The sequence below is a fragment of the Hemiscyllium ocellatum genome, chromosome 28, assembly GCF_020745735.1.
Source record: "Hemiscyllium ocellatum isolate sHemOce1 chromosome 28, sHemOce1.pat.X.cur, whole genome shotgun sequence".
Taxonomy (NCBI): Eukaryota; Metazoa; Chordata; class Chondrichthyes; order Orectolobiformes; family Hemiscylliidae; genus Hemiscyllium; species Hemiscyllium ocellatum.
This window is the reverse complement of record NC_083428.1, coordinates 18907273-18929885: the sequence shown is the minus strand read 5'-3', so window position 1 is coordinate 18929885 and position 22613 is coordinate 18907273. Positions and strand designations below refer to the sequence as shown.

General features: G+C 39.4%; 1 protein-coding gene across 3 annotated transcripts in view; it reads right to left on the bottom strand.

Annotated features, from left to right (window-relative positions):
* LOC132828814 (protein strawberry notch homolog 2-like) overlaps nt 1–22613 on the bottom strand; it is a 151390-nt gene that overhangs the window by 100351 nt on the left and 28426 nt on the right. For all 3 annotated transcript variants that reach the window (XM_060845955.1, XM_060845958.1, XM_060845957.1), the window contains exon 3: nt 2358–2443. In XM_060845955.1, the coding sequence (XP_060701938.1) occupies nt 2358–2443 (86 nt within the window). The remainder of the gene's footprint in view (nt 1–2357; nt 2444–22613) is intronic.

The window sequence follows — 22613 nt, the reverse complement described above, 5'->3', positions numbered from 1 at the left end:
TTATGCCAGTTGGTGAAATACTGATACTTTTCCTCACAATAGATTTGCTGACGAAACAGAGTATTACATTTGCCTGTATCATATTCAGTGTCCCAGTTACATCATCTCTCTTTACACTATTTTAAATATTATTTAAACCATCTAAAACCAAAATAAAATGTGACAGCACCATAAAATGGGTATTATTACAAAGGTTAAATCATAAAAGCTTACAAAATTTAAATTTGTTCTTGGGGAATAGTTATGAACTCTAGACTAAACAAGTATGCAGTGATATCAAATAGTCACAGAGGGGCTGAAGTGTACCAATGGACATGCATGCTCATACGTGCTCCTAGATATTTTCTAATCAACCTATTTAGAGCTGATATGACACATCTCTGGAGAAAATGGGAAGTGAACCTGGGCCACCTAATTCAGTGATAGGGAAAGTACCACTGCACCACAACAACACCACCACCACCACCCACCACCAACAACCATGCACCCAACCCCGCCCCCACCCACATGCTTTAAGATATTTTCCAAATCAACCTGTTCAGAAATGTTATTACTCACTTCTGGAACAGATAAGACTTGAACCAGAGTCTCCTGGTTGAGAGGTAGGAACACCACCAGTGTGCCACAACAGCCCCTACATGTCCTAAAAGATTTTTTTAACCAACCTGTTCAGACATGCTGTCATACACATCTCTGGAGCAGGTGGGACTTGAACTCAGGCCTCTTTTTTTCAGAAATAGGGACACTACCACTGTGCCACAACAGACCCTCCTACATGTTTTAGAGGTATTTTCTAATTAACCTGTTCAGAGATGTTATTACACATATCTGGAACAGATGGGATTTGAATTCAGGCCTCCCAATCTTGGGGTAGAAACGCTAACTTAATATAATTAACAGGAGAAGACAGATTTCAGGTGACTGACAAAGGAATCAGAGGAAAAACGTGTTTTGTACAGAGAAAATGTGATGAGCAATTTATTACCGATGGAAGAATATGTAACGGTGAAATTCGAAAGGAAACTGCATAAATGCATGAAGGTAAATAATGTTCAGGATTATGGTGAAAGACTTGGGGAGAGAGACAAACTGCATTCAGGCTGTCCTGATATAACATGATAGTTCTGTTCTCGGAAATCACATAATCGCTGCACCATATAAACCAATGGGATCGGAATTGTGTAGTAGCCAATATACATAAGGAAAGCTTGCATTCTACAAATAATAGTCCAAGTTTTTCAATCGCATTATAGCCAATTTGCATTGAGAAACACATGTTATAACAGAACTGACTTTAGTTCTTTCAAAAATATGTGCAGGTAAAATGGGCTGATTAACTAAACTCTATGCTGTATTGATCTATAACCTTGAGGGAATTATACATATGAAATCTGAGAGGGGCAGTAAATTGGAGCTGAGGTTTATTTCTGTTAAAGAGCAAGCCACAGAATTGTTGGAGGGGCAATCTACTCTTGTCTAGGAAGTAGCATAATGCCACTGCTAGCTTTGTGACTAACATATTCACTGAAACAGCTCTACAGATCAGCATTTAAGCTTAAACATTATCATCTGTTTTGATAATCCCTACAAGAGTTATACTAATTCTTTTCTTGAATCTTAAAGGCGCAAGGAATAAAACATTCAAATTTGGAGGCCTTTGTAGCAAAACTAAAAGCAAGCTAAGAAACAAAATGCAAAGGGAATGTGAAAGCCTAAAATATTTGATATCAAATTAAACTTAGCTTGAGAGACTTGCTTCAGCTAGTGAACTTGCTGATAAAAGAAAAGGTCTTGGTCTTGTCTTATAAGGCTAGTTAACATTGCATGAAAGCTACCTTAAAACAGATAATTTACTATCACACAATATAACATTCTACTGAATTATTTTAATAAATCTAACCATAATTACACCACTCTTTTGGCTCTCATCACCAGTCTGAAAACTGGGTTCTCCATACCTGGGCATACAATTTCATGTGTACGATTTATTGCACTGGTGGAGCTTCATAAGCAATCTTGCACAATGTGCGCAAACTATGGCAAACATGTAAAACCGTAATTTTTATAAAAACATTCATAAAATAATTTGACAAAAATTACAATATCAAATTTTATGAAGCCTTTTTAAACATCACAAATTCCTTTAAAAATCCAACTTCGAGAATGGGTTTGATTTTAACATTTCATGGACAATCTCCCAAAACAGTGCAGCAATATTAATTCATCTTAATAGAAAATATACTTCATGCACATATAATTCGCTAGCAACTTTGCACATTCCTTTACAAGATTAAAAATAATTCAAGTGTACAAATAATCGCAACACTTTACTGATGAACATATCATTGAATAATTACCGGTGATCATTTAGAGGAACTGTGGCAGGATATGTTGGATACGAGTATGGAATATGGTTCCATAAATTGGGATTCAGCATCTGATTCTGAAAGAAAAACACAGAACGAAAACAATTACCTCAAAAGCATTTGTGATCTGTCACACCAAAGTCAAGACAGGTGATCCCAAATATTCTGCTTTTCTGTTTTAACAAGTGAATAACTTTACAAAGTGAATAATCTTCTACTTCCTTACAGCATATTCCGTTTACCCACCTTGCTGCCCACATTCTTGTCTCGATCTGTCTGTGTTACAGTTTACACTGAGAGGTTATGCACTGTGGTAGGAAGAATGGAGGCGTAGACTATTTTTTAATGGGAGAACGTCTTCCAAAATCTATAAAGGGACTTGGGAGTCCTAGTTCAGGATTTTCTTGAGGTTAACATGCAGGTGCAGTTGCCAGTTAGAAAGGCAAATGCAAGGTAAGCATTCATTTCAGGAGATCGAGAATACAAGAGCAGAGATGTACTACAGAGGTAGTATAAGACTCTGGTCAGACCGCATTTGAAATATTGAGAGCAGTTTTTGGCCCTATATTTTTAGGAAAGATGCGCTGGCATTGGAATGGATTTAGAAGTGGTTGACAAGAACGATGCCAGGGATAAAGGGCTTATCATATGAGGAACAGTTGAGGACCTGGAGGTCAGTATTCAATCAAGTTTAGAAGGATGAGGGTGATCTGATTGAAACTTGATTTGACATCCTAAAACAAATGAATACTTATATTGATTCTAGTGTCATTTCTAACAAGGCATACATTTCAAATTATGGTCTTTCGTTTGGCTTTAGTCATACATCATCAAATTCTTGCATTGCAATACTATCCACTAAATTGAAGAAAGAAAATTCACCAAAAACATTTTAATCAAAGAGGCAGTCTTAGGCTGTTAGCTCATTTGCAATGGCTCCCTTTTTCAAATCTGTGCCAAAATTCATTTATTAACCCAAACTTTCTAAATTAAATTTAATTTTATTCCACAATATTGGGCTGCCATTCAATTCTGTGCAACCTGGGTTCTTCCTACAAGTTCCTCCATTATTAGCACGCAAGGCTCACTGGTCTTCTGTCGTTGGGTTCATCCCTCTTCCTTTTTTTGAGCAGGCGTTTAAAGTTTGCAATCCTCTAGCATTAGGTAAGAAATAGAACAGAAAAGTTGTGGCCCGAACCTCTGCAGTTTCCAGTCTTTAATTCCCTTGATAACTCAAGTGGCATCTGGAATTGGTGACTAGTTTTAAGGATGCTGATCTTTTAATTATCTTTGCTTTATCTCATTTTAATCATACCCAATATTGTTATTAACTCTTTCTTTAACTTTGGCATTGACAGCATCAACTTTTCCTGTGGAAACAGATGCTAAGTGCTCCTTTCACACTTCAGTTCTAACTTCAGCAGCCACAAGAATTATCTCCTTTTTGTCTTTAAATTGGCCCCATCTTTCCTTTGATGATCAATTATTTTGTGATTCCTTTTATGCAAGCCACTATCTATTTTTGTGCTCTTTGTGTATCCCTATTGTGATCTTTATTTGATCTCCTTTCTGCATTCAGATTGGTTTTCTACAGTACTTTGTGCCTTAAATTTGTCATGAGTGTTCATTTTCCATCTTATTTCAAACTCAACATCACCAGTCATTCAGAAAATTCTACACTGGATGACTTTAAGTTCTCGTGAATGTGAATCTATTGATGACATATTTATGGAATAACTGCTTGGTCAACAGGAAACCATTCACTGCTGACGGAGGTTCCAATGAGGTCAAAGATTAATTTCAAATATGTCATAAATCAGCACCAAGAATCACAAGGTTACACATTAACTGTTTCTATGGTATTGCATGTTCTGTTCGCCGAGCTGGGAGTTTTTGTTGCAAACGTTTCGTCCCCTTTCTAGGTGACATCTTCAGTGCTTGGGAGCCTCCTGTGAAGCGCTTCTGTGCTGATTCCTCCGGCATTTATACTGATTTGAATCTGCCGCTTCCGGTTGTCAGTTGCTGTCCGCTGCAGTGGCCGGTATATAGGGTCTAGGTCGATGTGTCTGTTGATAGACCTAGACTCTATATACCGGCCACTGCAGCGGACAACTGGAAGCGGCAGATTCAAACCAGTATAAATGCCGGAGGAATCAGCACAGAAGCGCTTCACAGGAGGCTCCCAAGCACTGAAGATGTCACCTAGAAAGGGGACGAAACGTTTGCAACAAAAACTCCCAGCTCAGCGAACAGAACCACAACAACGAGCACCCGAGCTACAAATCTTCTCACAAACTTTGTATTGCATGTTCATTTGGGAGAAAGTGAGGGCTGCAGATGCTGGAGATTGAGTGGTGCTGGAAAAGCACAGCTGGTCAGGCAGCATCTGATCAGCAGGAGAGTCTATGTTTTGAGCATAAACTCTTCATCAGGAATGAAGAGCTTATGGTTGAAACATCAACTCTCCTGCTCCTCAGATGCTGCCTGACCAGCTGTGCTTTTCCAGCACCCCACTCTTTTTGACTTGCATGTCCATTTGTTGATTTATTCCACAGAAATGGTGAAGACCTACATCGTTGTTTCATTACAAATTGTATCTTTTGATTGGCAGCAATTTCTTTTACTTTCATTGCACAAAAGGTAGAATTTACGCAAAAACGACCAGCTACACTAAACCTACTACAGAAAAATCTGTATTTAAAGAATGTCAGTAAAGTAGTATTTTTGGCAGGCATTCTGAACTGGCAGATGCACCTCATAGCAGCCAAATCATCTATTTATAATATTAAGTGATTGACAATGTGTGAAAAAACAGATCTAAATTCTTCCAAGTCCATTTATTGCTCTATTGTATAGTTTTCAGTTTATCAACAGTTTGAAGGTTCAATTGAAAACTATATTTGATGCACAAAAATACATTTAGTAATCAGAAAATATATTGCAGCACTGTTGAACAGATTTACTGTGATAGTTATGATTACAAAATACAACAGACTGCAATATCAGAGAGAGCAAGCTTGTCCAATACAGCATTTTCACACCCTCAGGACATCTCAAAATATTTAACAGTCAATTATGCATTTTTGAAGTTGAGTCACTTGTAACATAAAGAGAACGTCAAGACAACATATGAACAGATAAGTCGGGTTTACTTTGATGATGCTGCCTTAGGGACGAAAGTTAATCAAGAGAACTGCAACCTTGTACTGCGGGCCATTTTGTGTTCTCCAAAGCATGAAGACAAGGAATCAGTTTGGGTCTCATTTTAAAAGTTCACACTAATGATACCACAGCAATATTAACTGCCTAGCTGTTTACTCAGTGTCCTAAGTCAGTTCAAACTGACAGTCTTAAGCCACGTGCTATTCCTGAATCAAGGTTATATTAACTATCTTGGACTGACAACAAACCTTCCTGACACACCGAGCAACATTTTCTACATGGAAAATTCCATGTAAACGCAAACCATTATTTTGCATGCATGTGGAAAGAATGGTGGTCAGTAACTGGCAGCAAGAAATTCTAAAACAAGAGGTTAATTCACACTGTCTAATATCATGCAAAGATACAAAATGTCAATTCATGGTTTGCACAAATGCAATCGAAACAGAAGAACAGATCAGACCATTCAACACAGAGCCTACCATCATTCGAGATCATGATCAATCATCCCCTCAATGCCATTTTCCTGCACTCCATTAATGTCAATTGCCAGAAACCTACCGACTTCTGTCTTAAACATGCCCAATGATGGAGCTTCTAAATATTCTCAGGTAGAGGATTTCAAAGAATTACCACACCCTAAGTGATAAAATTCCACAGAATCCCAACATTGTGGAAACAGGTCATTCAGCCTAATGGGTCCACACTGACCCTTTAAAGAGCACTCCACACAGACCCATCTTGCCACCCTATCCCTGTAGACCTGCATTTCTCACTGCTAACCCATCTACACCCCTGAACATTATGGGCAACTTAGCATGGCCAATCCACCTAACTTGCAAGTCTTTGGACAGTGGGAGGAAACTGGAATACAGGCCCTGTTTCCATAACTTCATCTCATAAAGCAATTCTGCTATCCTTGTGAGTTGTTAGATTCCCTTCTTGAGATTCTTGAATGCTTGATGCAACTGCAATATGCCAACCTCTGTGAACAGCCACAATTTATTTGAGCAAGTACCAGCTTTTGGAGGATCACTTAACATTCTTTGTGGTGCTTGCAAAGCATGTTAAGCAAGGCTATCTGAACAAGGGAGCTGTCCTCTCTTTATACAGGGTTTTACATCACAGTCAGTCATGCTCGCAAGACAACCCCCTGGCACTCCCCATAGTCACATGCCACCCAAAAACAATGTGATTAGATTATCCCTTAAACTGCAGCATTTACAGAATATGATTAGATTGTCACATCCTGCCTGCAAAACAGAAAAACATCCCTCTCCATATGGGTGGCATATGACTATGGATTAGTGACAGGGTTTTTTTTAAGATTAGATTCCCTACAGTATGGAAACAGGCCCTTCGGTAAGTTTTCAGGTTTCTCTTTTTTTCTCCCTCTCTTCATTTGTTTAGTTCTGTAAGGGCTTTCAAAGCAGTGGGATATGGATATTAGGGCAGTTGCATGTTCCTCCTGCAGAATGTGGCAAGTGAGAAAAACGTCACATGTCTCTGTCAACTAGCTCTGCGGGAAGTGCACCCAATTCCAGCTCCAGCTCCTCGAAAACAGAGTTAGGAAACTGGAGCTGGACGAACTACGGATCATCCTGGAGGTTGAGGGGGAAATTGAGAGGATGTACAGGGAAGTGGTCACTCCACAGACACAAGATAAGGACAGCTGGGTTACTGTCACGGGAAAAAAGGAAACTGACAGTCAGAGCAGGGATCCCCTGTGGCCGCTCCCCTCAGCAAAAAGTATACTGTTTTGGATAGTGCTGGTGGGGACAGCCTACCAGGGGAAAGCTATAGTTGTCAGGTCTCTGGCACTGAGCCTGGCACTGTGGCTCAGAAGGGAACGCCGAGGGGGGGGTAGCTAGGAAAGGGACTGAGGATCTGAAAAGTGACTACAGAGAGTTAGGTTGGAAGCTGAAGAGCAGGACGAGTAGAGTAGTGATCTCAGGTTTGCTACCGATGCCACGAGATAGTGAGACGAAGAACAGTCAGCGAATGCAACTTAACACGTGGCTGCGAGGCTGGTGCAGGAGGGAGGGCTTCAGATACTTAGACCATTGGAACACCTTCTGGGGAAGGTGGGACCTGTACATGAAGGATGGGTCGCACTTGAACTAGAGGGGTACAAATGTCCTGGGTGGGAGATTTGCTCATGCGATTCGGGAGGGTTTAAACTAGTTTGGCAGGGGGGTGGGAATCAGAGCCACATGTCTCAGACGGGGTCAGTTGCAGACAGGACAGTGACAGGATATATTGAATCTATCAGGAAGGTTTCTCACACGATGAAACAAAGGGATCGGTTAAAGTGTGTCTGCTTTAATGCAAGGAGCGTCCAGAATAAAAGTGACGAAGTTAGAGCATGGATCAGTACTTGGGGCTATGATGTTGTGGTATTAACAGAAACTTGGGGTTCACAGGGGCAGGGATGGTTGCTTGATGTTCCAGGGTTTAGAATGTTTAAAAAGAACAGAGAGGGTGGAAAAGAGGGGATGGAGCATTGCTAATCAGAGGGTGCATCACAGCTACAGAAACGAAGGTTGTTGATGAAGGTTTGTCTACTGAGTCAGTGTAGGTAGAAGTTAGGAACAACTAGGGAACAGCCACCTCATTGGGGATTTTCTACAGACCACCTAATAGTAGTAGAGAGATTGAAGATCTCAGGCAGGCAGATTCTGGAAAAATGCAAAAGTAGCAGGGTTGTTGTTATGGGTGATTTCAACTTTCCCAATATCGACTGGAACCTCCTAAGTGCAGATGGTTTTGATGGAGCCACTTTCGTCAGGTGTGTTCAGGAGGATTTCCGTACTCAGTATGTAGACAGACCGATGAGGGGAGGGGCCATTTTGGATTTGGTGCTCGGCAACGAGCCAGGACAGGTGTCAGATCTCACGGTGGGAAAGAACTTTGGTGACAGTGATCACAACTGCCTCATATTTAGCATAGCCTTGGAGAGTGAAAGGTGCAGTTACCGAGGGAAGATATTTAATTGGGGAGAAGGAAATTATGATACTATCAGACAGGAGTTGGGAAGTACAGACTGGGAGCAATTGTTCCACAGAAAGGGCACTGCAGACATGTGGAGACTATTTAAGGAGCAGTTGTTGCGAGTGATGCACAAATTTGTTCCTTTGAGACAGGTAAGAAGGGGTAAGATGAAGGAACCTTGGATAACGAGAACAGAGGAGCTTCTTGTCAAAAGGAAGAAGGCAGCTTATGTAAGGTGGAGGTAGCAAGGATCTGGCACAGTTTTAGAGGATTACACGCTTGCTAGTAAGGAGCTCAGCAATGGACTCAGGAGAGCCAGGAGAGGGCACGAAAAAGGCTTGGCAAGAAGAATTAGGGAGAACCCAAAGGCATTTTACTCAGATGTGAGGAATAACAGAATGATCAGGGAGAAGGTAGGGCTGATCAGGGATAGCGAAGGGAACTTGTGCGTGGAGTCTGAGCTGATAGAGGAAGCCCTAAATGAGTTTTTTGTTTTGGTTTTTACCGAGGAAAGGAAACTTGTTGTAAATGAAAACTTAGAGGAGCTGGGAAACAGTCTTGACCAGATCAAAATTGATGAAGACGATGTGCTAGAAATTTTGGAAAACATTAAGATTTACAAGTCCCCAGGGCCAGACCAGATTTATCCTCGGCTGCTCCAGGAAGCGAGAAAGGAGGTTGCTAAGCCACTGGCGAGGATCTTTGCCTCCTCACTATCCACGGCAGTTGTACCAGAGGATTGGAAGGAGGTGAATGTCGTTCCACTTTTCAAGGGTAATAGGGAAATCCCTGGCAATTACAGACCAGTCAGTCTCACGTTTATGGTCAGCAAAGTTGTGGAAAGAATTCTGAGGGATAGGATTTATAACTATTTGGCAAAGCATAGTGTGATTAAAGGCAGTCAGCATGGCTTTGTGAGGGGCAGGTCATGCCTCACGAATCATATTGAGTTCTTTGAGGTACTGTCAAGACAGGTCGACAATGGTCAAGCAGTGGATGTGGTGTATATTGATTTCAGCAAGGCATTTGATAAGGTTCCCCATGGTAAGCTCATCCATAAAGTCAGGAAGTATGGGATATAGGGAGATTTGGCTATCTGGATTCAGAATTGGCTGGCTGACAGAAGGCAGAAAATGGTTGTAGATGGAAAGTATTCTGCCTGGAAGACAGTGTTGAGTAGGGTCCCACAGGGCTCTGTTCTTGGGCCTCTGCTCTTTGTAATTTTTAAAAATGACTTGGATGAGGAGGTTGAGGGGTGGGTTAGTAAATTTGCAGATGACACAAAGGTTGGAGGTGTCGTCGGTAGTATAGAGGGCTACTGCAGGCTGCAACGCGATATAGACAGGATGCAGAGCTGGGCTGAGAAATGGCAGATGGAGTTCAACTTGGATAAATGCGAAGTGATGCATTTTGGAAGGTCGAACTCAAATGCTGAATAAAGGATTAAAGACAGGATTCTTTGCAGTGTGGAGGAACAGAGGGATCTGGGTGTGTAAGTACATAGATCCCTCAAAGGTGCCACCCAAGTGGATAGGGTTGTTAAGAAAGCATATGGTGTTTTGGACTTCATTAACAGGGGTATTGGGTTTAAGAGCCGCGAGGTTTTGCTGCAACTCCACAAGTCCCTGGTGAGACCACACTTGGAATATTGTGTCCAGTTCTGGTCACCCTACTATAGGAAAGATACGGACGCTTTGGAGAGGGTGCAAAGAAGGTTTACCAGGATGCTGCCTGGACTGGAGGGCTTGCCTTATGAAAAAAGGTTGAATAAGCTCAGACTTTTCTCTCTGGAGAGAAGGAGGAAGACAGGAGATCTGATCGAGGTGTACAAAATAATAAGAGGAATATAGTCAATAGCCAGAGATTTTTCCTGAGGGCAGGAGTGACTGGTATGAGAAGTCATAGTTTGAAGATATTAGGAGAATGGGGTTGACAAATATTTCAGCCATGTTTAACAGCAGAGCAGAATCGATGGGCTGAATGGTCTAATTATGCTCCTATATTTTGTGGTAGTATGACAGTAAACTAAAATATTAAAATAAGTATCACTATCTAAATAGCCCAAATTAAAACGAAGAGGGAATTCAATGAGAAACAATGCTTTCAGTACTAGGAAATACTCGACATGTCATATCATTTGATGAAAAGCTTAAGATGATAGGTGGATACAAGAAAAAATGGGGGACAGCAACATCTTCACAATGCTGTTACAAAATCTGAAAGCAGGGTGGTTAAACAGACTTTAGTAAACGGTATACTCTGGCAATCTTTGACTTCTATTTCATACAGATGGTTTAGATGGCAAGTTTGTGTGGATCTAAATAACATTGGGAGCAATTTTAATTTAATGTAAAATGACAGGATGTGAATGCTAAACACAACTGGAAATTTAAATAAAATACAAGCTAGCAAATATCAGTCTCAATTATGTCCATAGAAATAGGAACAGGAATAGGCCATTCAGCCAAATGAGCCTGCCCTGCTATTCAACAGGATCTTGACTAATCTAATGGCAGTTTCTATGTCTGTCTACTTTATTTGCAATCTATGAAGTTTTCCCAATATTGATGAATTTGCTGCAAAATACCCTTTTGCTGTTTCTCTCAAATTCCATTGCACGAAGGTACTGTATTTTTAAATAACTTCCAATGTCATGAAAATGACCTAAAGAACTACTGAATGAGACCCACAGACAATGATAATAAGGAAGCAATTTAGAACCTTTGCAACGAATATGAAAACAACGCGTTTCACATTAATACTTGACTTTGTTACAAATGCCACTGAACAAGTCCCCACGGGTTGAAACAAATTTGTGAAACTTCCATGCACAAATTACAAAAGATGTTAAAAGCTTATGGTACTTTTAAATAGCTCTTAAGACTTTCCTGGCCACCAAAAGTTGGTTGCTAAACCAGTTAAACTAAAACTGCACTACAGAGAAAGATCAATTCCTGACTTTACCTAGATAATTCATCAACAAACTGACTACATGTAAGTTATGACGACTAGTCCAAGCTGCTGCAACAGCATCTTCCAAATGCACAAACCCTACCACTAGAAGGACAGGGCAGCAGACACATGGGGGGACATGAGCATTCTCAGGTTCCCCATGAAGCCGTGGTTCATCTTGACTTGGAACAGTATTGTTATTCCTTTCCTGTTGCAGTTGTTACCTACCGAACAGAGGTTACTCAACATGGGGTGGTTAAAGGTGGCAGCTCACCACCACTTTCCCAATGGCAAAGTGGGATGGGCAACAAATGTTGGAAAATCTAAGGACCCACACATTGCATGAAATAATGAAATCCAGGCAAATCAATTGCAAATAAACTTTCATGTCACCTGGCTTGGATTGATGCATCTTTAATACAAGTATATTGAGGTTGCGCACATACTGAATTTATTTTAATAGATATGGTCCTTACAAATGCAGTTCATCTTGCTTTCTTACTGATTGATGCACCATGTATGAATTTCAAGTTCAATTTCAATTTTAAATTTGTTGCTCGCCAAATCAACCTCTTTTTTTCCTTTTAACTAGATGTAACAGCCTGCCTTATTGCATATCACTGAAGAATCAACCATACAGATTCTGTTTCGTCTAACCCAGTTATGAACACACAGATCTACAAGATTCTACTCTCATACTGCAGATTGTTTATCAGGATTTTTTGTTTACATTCCATCCATTTTTATTATGGGTGTCTTTACATTTTTTTTGTCTCAAGCTAATGAAAGTACCTCTACTCTCAATAAAGGAGAAAGAGCAACAGAATAGGATTATTTAATATACTCTTGGAAAAAGCTTGTATAGACTTGGACCTTCTTTGCTGTACCCTATCGCTTCTTGCGGGCATAAAGAAGAAAATAAGGAAAACTGAGTCAAATTGCTGGCACAGATTTGCTGCCCTATTTACTTACATTACTGGTGAATTGCATATGAAATTATTTGTTTCTAGTGAATCAGAGAAACCCTACAGTGTGGAAGCAGGTCTTTTGGCCCAATGAGTCCATGCTGACCCTCCGAACAGCATCCCATCCAGGCCCACCCCCCAACTCTATCTTTCTAACCTTGCATTTTCCGTAGCTGATCCACCTCACCTACACATCCCTAGACACTAGTGCAATTTAGCATGGTCAATCCAGCTAAACTGGACTGTGGGATGAAACCAGAGCACCTGGAAGACAGACACACAGATACAGCGAGAAAGTGCAAACTCCACAGAGAGAGTCACCAAGGCTGGAAAACAGCCTGGCCCTTGGCGCTGTGAGGCAGCAGTGCTAAACAGCGAGCCATTGTACCACTAGTGCATTTTCACAAATTATGACAAATTTATTTTGCAAATCAGAAACATTATTCCACTTTTAAAAAGAAAACAAAATTGTTTGATTCAGTGAAAACATAAGACAGCATTTTAATTTCTGACAGGTTTAAAAAATAAAAGGTTAAACTACGCGCACAAATTTTACAGTCCTTATGTACAACGATGAAAAATGGACACTCACCAATACCGTCAACCACCTGTAGGTCAGATTAGCAAAAATCAGATGAACAGCAAAGTTCCTTCTACCCTCCTCCCATCTGTATATCTTAATCTCAATTGGAATAGACTATAAATGCAGTGTTACTAGCATCTCCCACATCTAGGGAAAAGGAAGCCAAGAAAACACAAAGACATGAAGTTTGGCGAGGATGGTGTGATACAAGTGCAGATCAGAACAAGTTAACATTGGATCACGCAGTAAAGGAAACAAGTGGCACACACTGTTTTCTAAGCAAACCATGTGTGATGATGCTGTCATTTTAGCAAGGTTATTTATCCTTGGGTTTTTTTTAAAAAAAGGGCCATAAAAGCAGAGGTGCCATGGGGTTTAGAAGGAGCCTAGTTTAACAATGCAGGGGAGTGGCCAGTTCTCCTAGTACAGGATTCTATTTTAGTTTGGTTTAGCTGTAGCAGGCACAAGATGCTGCAGTCCAGAAAGGTTCCAGGCTTCAACAGATGATTACTGACTGACTTTTTCTCTCAAATCTCTCGATGTTGTTCCCTCCTGTCTGTAAGAATCGGTGTTTTAATTTACCTTCTTGTCGTGGGGTATATTTATGGGACATTACTGGATTGGAACAGTTTTTTAGTTACGTTGCTGTATCGGGTCGGTTAAGTTTAAGTTATTCCAAATTCTGTTTTCTTTTGTTCGTGTTTCAACTGTAGTGTTTAAATAAATTCTGTTTTGCCTAAAGCTAAGTGGGTTGACCAGCTGCAGTACACCTGGAATATCCACTTCACATATGCTATTAAAATAAGAAAAAGTTAAAATCTTAAAATATTGAGGGGTCTGGCCTAGTCCACAACATGAAACGCAAGCTCAAATTATGCCAAACCATAAGATTTAGATGGAAAAGATGGTTATTCAGTCCATCAAGTCTGCTCTGCCATTTGATCACAGCATGGTTAATCTGATAATCCTCAACTCTACTTTTTGCCTTTTCCCATAATCCTCATTTTCCTGAATAATTGAAAGTCTGTCTATCTCAGTTTTTAATGTAATTAATGACTCAGCCTTTACAGGTCTCGGTAGAAAATAACACCACAGATTCATTGCCTACAGAAGAAAATTCTCATCTCCATCTTAAATGGATGACTCCAAGACAATGCCTTCTGGTCCTAAACTCTCGCACAACAGGAAACAACTTTACAATGTCAAATCCCCAAAGAACTTTGTGCACTTCAATAAAGCTGTGTCTCATTCATCTGTGCTCCAATGTACACGTTCTACCTTCGTATCTTCCCTCAGTTCCTCCATCTCCAGGATCAGCCAAACTAACCTTCTCTGGACTGCCTTCAACATCAGTACACCTTTCTTTAAATAAGGGGCCCAAAAGTATTCACGTACTCCAGCTCTAGAATGGATACTTAATTTCAAATATGTGAAATTAACTTAATCTACTTGGGTGGAAATGAATGTGATCATGTCGACAGCCATTCTACACACCACCCAAAGTAACGCAACAGATATAAAATCAGGCAGATCTGATAATCTTAGTTTTTCACCAGCAAGTTAGGTTAAAATTATTCCAATATGAGACTATAATGAAAAGTAAAATTTAGGACTGCTAATAGATTACTGGAGTCCAGTTGTCTCTGACAAAAGAAACACTTCTTAGAAGATCGAAGCATTAGATTTTCATTTTTAGATAATGAACAGGGGCTATCAGAGTGCAGCCTATTTCTGACTATTACCATCAGTAAAAGCAAGCTAAATAGACTTAAACCTTAATTTATGATCATTATATCAGGCAGATGCCAGAGTTTTGGTTCTATTTGAGTCAATGGAGTCTAAAATTGGGTAGGATGTAGAAAAAGTATCTGACCAAATTCAGACAGTTTAAGATAAAATCAGTGGTACTGCAATGACCATAGTGAAAGTAAATGGAACGTAGTGAATTGCTTCAATATGTACATTTGACAGGGCAAAGCATTTTGCAGGTTACAATTTTCACTTCTCCTGAATCAACTTTACAACACAAGTAAAGCACTATGGGAATCAGCTTTCATAACCAGAAACTTTTACGTTGTTGAAATTTATCTTAGTAGCTCAGCTAGCTGAGGGCATATGAAAAATAATGCACTTTTCTGGAAGCACCTACAATAACTTGGTTTAATTACCTAGAGCCAAATAACTGGCAAAAATTGTGCATTGTGGATCAATGTGACTGAGTTCAGATCATTGACATCAGAAATCTATACTTACCAGCACAGATCTGCAAATATAGCAGATAGAGTAACAAAGTAGCACAGCACAGAAAGAGACCCTTTGGTCTAACCCATCCATGCCGATGAGGTATCCCAAACTTAAATGGTCCCATTTGCTTGCATTTGGTCCATATCCCTCTAAACCTTTCCTATTAATATACCGTTTCAAATGTCTTTTAAATGTGGTAATTGTACTTGCTTCCACCACTTCTTACAGTTGATACAAAAATTCAGTGGACTATACCATATGGCTCATGATGCGTTAAATCATTGTCAGACGTTTGTAAAGCAACAGCTAAATGTTGCTGTAAATGCAGAGTCAGATAAGTGGAGAAGCTGAAGAAATATCTGCAAAGCATCTTATTTGAAAACAAATGCCATAATGATGATTGAACATAATCATACATATGCATGTAGAGGTCAGAGACGCCAAAAAAGTTATACATGTCAGGGTGGATAGCTTAATATATCCAACACAAACTAATGCAGTTGCAATGTAAATGTAGAAGCACGGATTGAGAATTTGAATTTTTTTTAGATGACCCTCTTTAATTGCCTGAGAGAAAAAAAATCAGCAAATAAAAATTAAGCAAGGTGCTTCTGAAAGTCAGAGAATTACTCTGTTATATAATGACATTAGCTTACGATCTACTTTGAGCCACTTTGAAACAATATTACATAACAGCATCGGTTGTTTCTTGAAGAATAGTACACAAACTGCCAAATGCTAATTCTTGAAAATGTTGGTGATGTGACAACTGTATTACAATGTGGCAGAATAATGTTCATCAATAGCAATTCCAATTTTCACTGAACCAAACTAGATTAAGTTTTCTTTTTAAAACTGTTAGGCATAATTGATCTTGTTTCGTCCACTGAAATAATAACATACAGATATCAAGCTTATTATTTTGGTTAAAATGGATTTCTCTTTTGCAATAGTTCTCTCAGGATTGTTGAAAGAACAATTTATTGAAGTTAAAAAGTTATAGTCCAACAGATTTAATTGGAAGCACACTAGCTTTCATCAGGAGATAGTGGATCTTCAATTTATTGAAGGTTTTTTTGCACTCATCAGGGCAATTCTCAAGAATGTCAATTCAAGGAGAAAACCAATATTTATACTGTATGAAAGAAGCATGCCAACTAGCTGGCAAGTGGACTGATTGGTGTGGGCTGCCAGGGATTATGCAACAATTAATGTGACTGATAATTAGCTGCATTATTGTGCTTAAATTTTAATCCAGGCAGACTGGCTGATTTCTTAGAACAATATCCTGCCCATTGAATTAGCAGATGCATGTCAAACAGGTCCATGTTGAGTCAAACAGGTCCATGTTCTTTGTGTTTGCAAAGAATAGGGCTCTGTGTATTAATTGATATAGCTTCCAGTGTGGCACACTGCAAACCCAAATGACAATCCTAATTTGGCCATAGGTGCAATTCTTTGTACATACTGGATTATCTAGCAAAGGTTTTTAAATTAAAGAATTATATTTAGATTAGATTAGATTACTTACAGTGTGGAAACAGGCCCTTCAGCCCAACAAGTCCACACCCACCCGCCGAAGTGCAACCCACCCAGACCCATTCCCCTACATTTAACCCTTCACCTAACACTACGGGCAATTTAGCATGGCCAATTCACCTAACCTACACATTTTTGGATTGTGGGAGGAAACCGGAGTACCCGGAGGAAACCCACACAGACACGGGGAGAATGTGCAAACTCCGCACAGAGTCGCCTGAGATCTAATGCAGGATACTGTGTTGCAGGTTATGCAAGTGGTTGTGTATGGTTAGTACCTTGCTTGATGTGAACAACGGAAGGGATATGCTGTTTGATATGATTAGCCAGTCTTAGAAGCATGGCTTACATAACTGGCATCACGCAGGCATGATACTCGTACTTCATAATTTAAATACAACTGGATGCATCACAAAGACTGGCTTATCATATTAAATAGCATATCCCTCCAGCTGCTCACATCAAGCCAGATACTGACCGTACCCAAACCAAACCTCATGTGGCTTAAATATTAGTTTTCCCCTTGGAGTGTAAATTGTCCTGAGGAGTGCAGAATGAAAAGTTTCAAAATGTACTTTTTTTCAGCAATACTGGATTTTTAACAAGCTATCAAATGACTAAAAGTTAGCTTAGTAAAGAATGCAATAATGAGGTTGGGTATGGCAGTTGAGGGTGGAAAAGAGGCAGTTACTTTGTTTTCCGATGGTAGTACACCACCTCCAAGGTGCTCAGGTGCAGTGCATGAAACTAGATGACCATTCACAACCACAACGCAGCAAATTATTAAAAATATTGTTTTTACATTTCCAAATATTTAACAAAAGTTCTTTCCTTAATTTTACCTTGTCATCCTTTCTGCTGGAATATGTGCAGGTGTTATACTCTGGATATGTGCATGCCCTGAATGCAAGAAATATTTCAATAAAAATATCTCAAGCATTTCAATTTATTCCAACATTATCCATTCAACAAACCAGACTTACTCAGGATGTACAATGCAAAATAAGCACTGGTTGGTTTCGGAGGGTAACATAAAGCTTCACACTTCCTCAAACATTATTCCATTGTGTAGCACTTCATTGTTTACTGCAAGTTCTTGTCTGGTTAAAGTCATGCTAGTTGAGCTTTTGCCAAGCAACCCTAGACTTACCTCTTTCCCTACCGGCTCATATCTTGCACACTTTCTCACAGGGACAAGATGTTAACTGCTATCACCAGTAGAAATGTATTCTCCTTGGTCCAACACAAAACATAATGCATCTTATTTGACAGCATTTAGTGTTATTTGTTTATGGGATAGATCGTAAGGTGACATCCTTGCATGTGTACATAAACATTGTGGGTAAAGGGAATTGTGCAAATAATATTTGCACAATGGAATAATGTTAGAGGAAGTGTGAAGCTTTATATTGCCCTCCGAAACCAACCAGCACTTACTTAGCATTGTACTGTCAGAGTAAAACTGGTTTGTTGAGTGGATAATGTTGGAATAAATTGAAATGCTAGAGATAGTTTTATTGAAGTATTTCTTGCATTCAGGGCATGCACATATCCATAGCATAACACCTGCACATATTCCAGCAGAAAGGATGACATGCTAAAATTAAGAAAAGAACTTTTGTTAAATATTTGGAAATGTAAAAACAATATTTTTAATAACTTGCTTCATTGTGGTTGTGAATGATCATCTAGTTTCTTGCATTGCACCGGAGCCTTACTTGGATGCTGTCCCCTTTAAGTGACTACATAATTCCTTAAGAATCTGCTGTTCAAGAGAAGACCGAGAACTCAAGTGTTTGCTTCGACTGATATGGAAATAGGATGACAACATTGATGAACCAGCCAGGAGTCCAAATTAATAGTTATGATCAGACTGTGTCAGCGATCGCCCAGAACATCAATATCTCTAGACGGACAGCCCCACAAAGTAAAATTTTAAACCTTGGTCCCTCTCAATATTCCTGTGTTGGAAACAATCCCCTTGTACAATTGCTTTCTATTCCATGGATTCCTCGAACAGTAATTTTTTCAGTTGAGAGACAGCTTGCTTGTCATCTGCGTGTGTGGCTACTAAGGATAGCTGGTTGTGTCATTTCGTGGCTAGTCAACTAGCCACGAAACGACATGACCAGCTATCCTTAGTAGCCACACACGCAGATGACAAGCAACATGAATTCGACTGGGCCAACACTACTATCATAGGACAAGCCAAACAGAGAACAGCCAGAGAATTCCTAGAGGCATGGCACCCATCCACAGATTCAATCAATAAGCACATCGACCTGGACCCAATATACCGGCCACTGCAACGGACAACTGGAACTGACAACCGGAAGCGGCAGACTCAAACCACTACAAATGCCGGAGGAAAGATCACAGAAGCGCTTCACAGGAGGCTCCCAAGTACTGAGGATGTCACCTAGACACGGGACGAAATGTCTGCAACACAAATTCCCAGCTCAGCGAACAGAAGCACAACATTATCTTTTTAAAAATGATCAAACTTGTAACCTTAAAACAAATTGATGAGTGCCTTGAGCCCCTGATTTGTTTGAAATTCTACAATGCCTGTTAAAAACAATTGTGCCAGTGGTCATGCTTTAGCTAGATGAGAGCATTGCATCAAAATTTTTGTTTAATGCAGAATGTTCACAAAAAGAAGAGTGCATTTTAATTTTGATGTTAAGATTTTATCGAATATTAGAACTTAAGGCTAAGCTGTTTCTGTTCTGTCAATTATTGTTAAGACGTCATTGGCCCCCTTCATATTGCAAATTCAAAGAATGTTGATCTCTATCAAAGTTGTCACTGTAATTTTATTTGGGAAGTTTCAGTTGGAGAACATATTTTTAAATATTCAGCATTTGTTTCACTTGAATATTTGAGATTTAAATCTGAACTGAAACTGCCTCTTCAATGGTTAAAGCACAGGAAATTTTTTTTGTGGTTTTCTTACTGTTCCAGATTTTTGAAATACTTTTCCTGACAGCTTTCACATTAGCCAAGTACTAATTTTCAAAGGAAAATAATTTTTGAATAACCTGAATGGGATTCCCAGAGCATTTGATTTTTAGGACCACTGATTGTTGTTCATAATGACTGAATTGTTTAGGCAGTACAAGTTAAAAGTTTATGGCTTGTATTAAACTTGCTAATGTCATAAATAGTGAACAGAGTAACAGACTTCAAGACAAATAAGAATGTTGAAATAGGCAGACATGATCTAGTGTAGTTAAATGCGTGACTGTCTTCATACTGATACCTGATTTGGCAAGGAAGGAATGAAAGAGGAAATGCAAAGATACTTTCAGCAACTAACATTGTCTCTAGAGCTTCTCCATTCACAGGTAAAGGACACCTTGGGACCACCGCCTGCCCTTCCACAACCGGATTCAAAGGATTCAATCAGCTCCCCAGTCATGAGCATGAAAAGTGAAGCAGCTAACAACAGTGAAGAGGAGGTCCATACGCATTTTGTCAGAGGCCTTTCTGTGGACATTAAACCATGTGAGCTTTACCTTCTCTTCCAATCATTTAACGGATATGATGGTTCACTAATCAAGCTAACACATCAACACAGCCATTTGGCTTTGTTACACTTGACAGCAGAGCGGGAGCAGAAGCAGAAAAGAACGCTGCGTTCACCTAGCCTGCTGCCGTATTTGCCACTACCACGCAAGGGGATGGAAGTCTCGTCAGTTTTGTTAAGTATTTAACTGCCTTTCAGATTTCTCCATGGAGTGATCCAGAAGAACAGACTGGATTTTGTTTTCAGGTTGGACTTCACTGATGGAGATTTTGGATAACTAGCTTATTTTCACTCAACTTGGAGGGGGTGGAGTGGTAACTAAGGACTGTGGATTTAAGAACTTTACTGGTAAATTTTTCTTTCCGCATGGGAGGTTTCTGCAGATTCCATCTACTGCGTGGACTAATAATTTTTATTGTTATAATCACTATGTTGTGTCAATAACTTGCTTAAATACAGGCAGTAAGATTCTTATGAATAAGATGGTAATGTCATTTAGGTAATTATTATGAAATGATAAAAGGTAGGAATGAGAAATTGTATAAGGTATGAGGAGGTAGGGAAAGAGTTAAATTTAGGATAGCTTGACATAAGCTCAGCTAGCATGACTTTGACCTGATAAGAACTTGCAGTAAACAATGAGGTGCTGGAGAAAAGAGAAGTGCTTTAATGAGGTGAAGAACATCTATTGTGTAATGCCAGATGGCTTAATCTTTACTGTTGATGCTTGCTGATTGTAACAGTCACCCAATCAATTTAGATGTTGCCCTATTTAGATACTGCTCCTTGTAAGTGACTATTTAATTCCTTAAGAACGTGCTATTCGAGAGAAGACCAACAACTCGCGTCCTTGTGCACAGGTGGTCGCTCTCTCTCTCTCCAGGGCTCGGAATAAATTAGAAGGTAGAGCCGTGCTGTGTCTTTGAGTGCTTGCTTCAACTGATACAGAAATCGCACGATACATGCCAAATATTTTAAATTGCCTTAACCCTAACATTAACTGTTCATCCAAGTTTGATGCAGGTACTCAAGACTTAAATGTGAAAAATGTTTAACTAATTATGAGAAGATTTGATTATAGTTCTATTCCACTCTCAGCAGAGCTCTAGGTTTCTGCACAGAGATGTTCAAAAATGAAACAGAGTGTATAACGAGAGGAATGCATAACCAGGGTGCCGATTCAGTCTTGCAGCAAAGATCGAGGCAACTTTATGTAAGGAAACAATAATTACACAGCATTTTCCAAGGTTTGGAAATTGCCTTCTAATAATGGTGCTCATGGCAGATAAGGTAAATTTGTTTCATATTTGTTTCATAATTTACCCTATTACATTTCAAGAAGCAACTTCTGTTCCAGCTGCCTTCTACATTGAAGTCTATGTCAATGTTTTTCTAGCACTGGACAATCTCAGATCATGAGATCACACCTTAGGGGATCAATTTTAACCGTTCAAACTTAACTAGGCAGGTAAGAAGGATAACACCAGGAATTTAGTGAGACAACCTTTGCCATATCCAATCTCAATAACAAGGCAGGCAAAAGATAGAAGGAAAATTGTTACTTTTTTGCAAATCAGAATCTTACTTTGTCAATAGTAACATAATACAGTAGTTACCAAAATCTGAAGGAGGAAATTGGGGAAATGCTTCAAAGAAGTTTCTACAAGGCAGATGTAGATCTCCAGAGTGCTGTATGTAAATCAAATCTAAAACTTCCCTGAGGCTAGGAGGTGCACTCCTAACCGACCAAGGAATTAATGAGGAAGAGGGGCTTATGCAAATGGCAGTAATCTTGAAATCAATGATGCATCTCTACAAAAAAAGTTTCTGAATATTGAAAACTTTCACACCACTATAATCCTTATAAAACTTCTTTCAGAAATCTAAAGTAGAAATTCAAATATTAAATCATCTCTAAGTATTGAAAGAACAAGGTGCCAATTGTTTGTGTGTGTGCACTGTTGCTAATTGTTTAGATTAATCACATTAAGTTTAAAGCAAATGGAATGTTAAGATCTCGACACAATGTAAAAGACAATGCCACCACAGAAGTTGACATGCAAAATAATCCGAACATTGTTAAATTTGCATTAATAATCAAACTAATTCTGTTCTCTCTTACAAAGGATCAGTCATGATTGCTTCTTCATGTTAGGTACAGAAAGATCAAAACATGGAGACAACACAAATTATTTCAGTTTCAGGAATCTGCATAACCAAGATCCATTATGCAATTCGCAAAAGAGAAATACATAAGCTAAAAGGTTATTTTAATAGCTGCA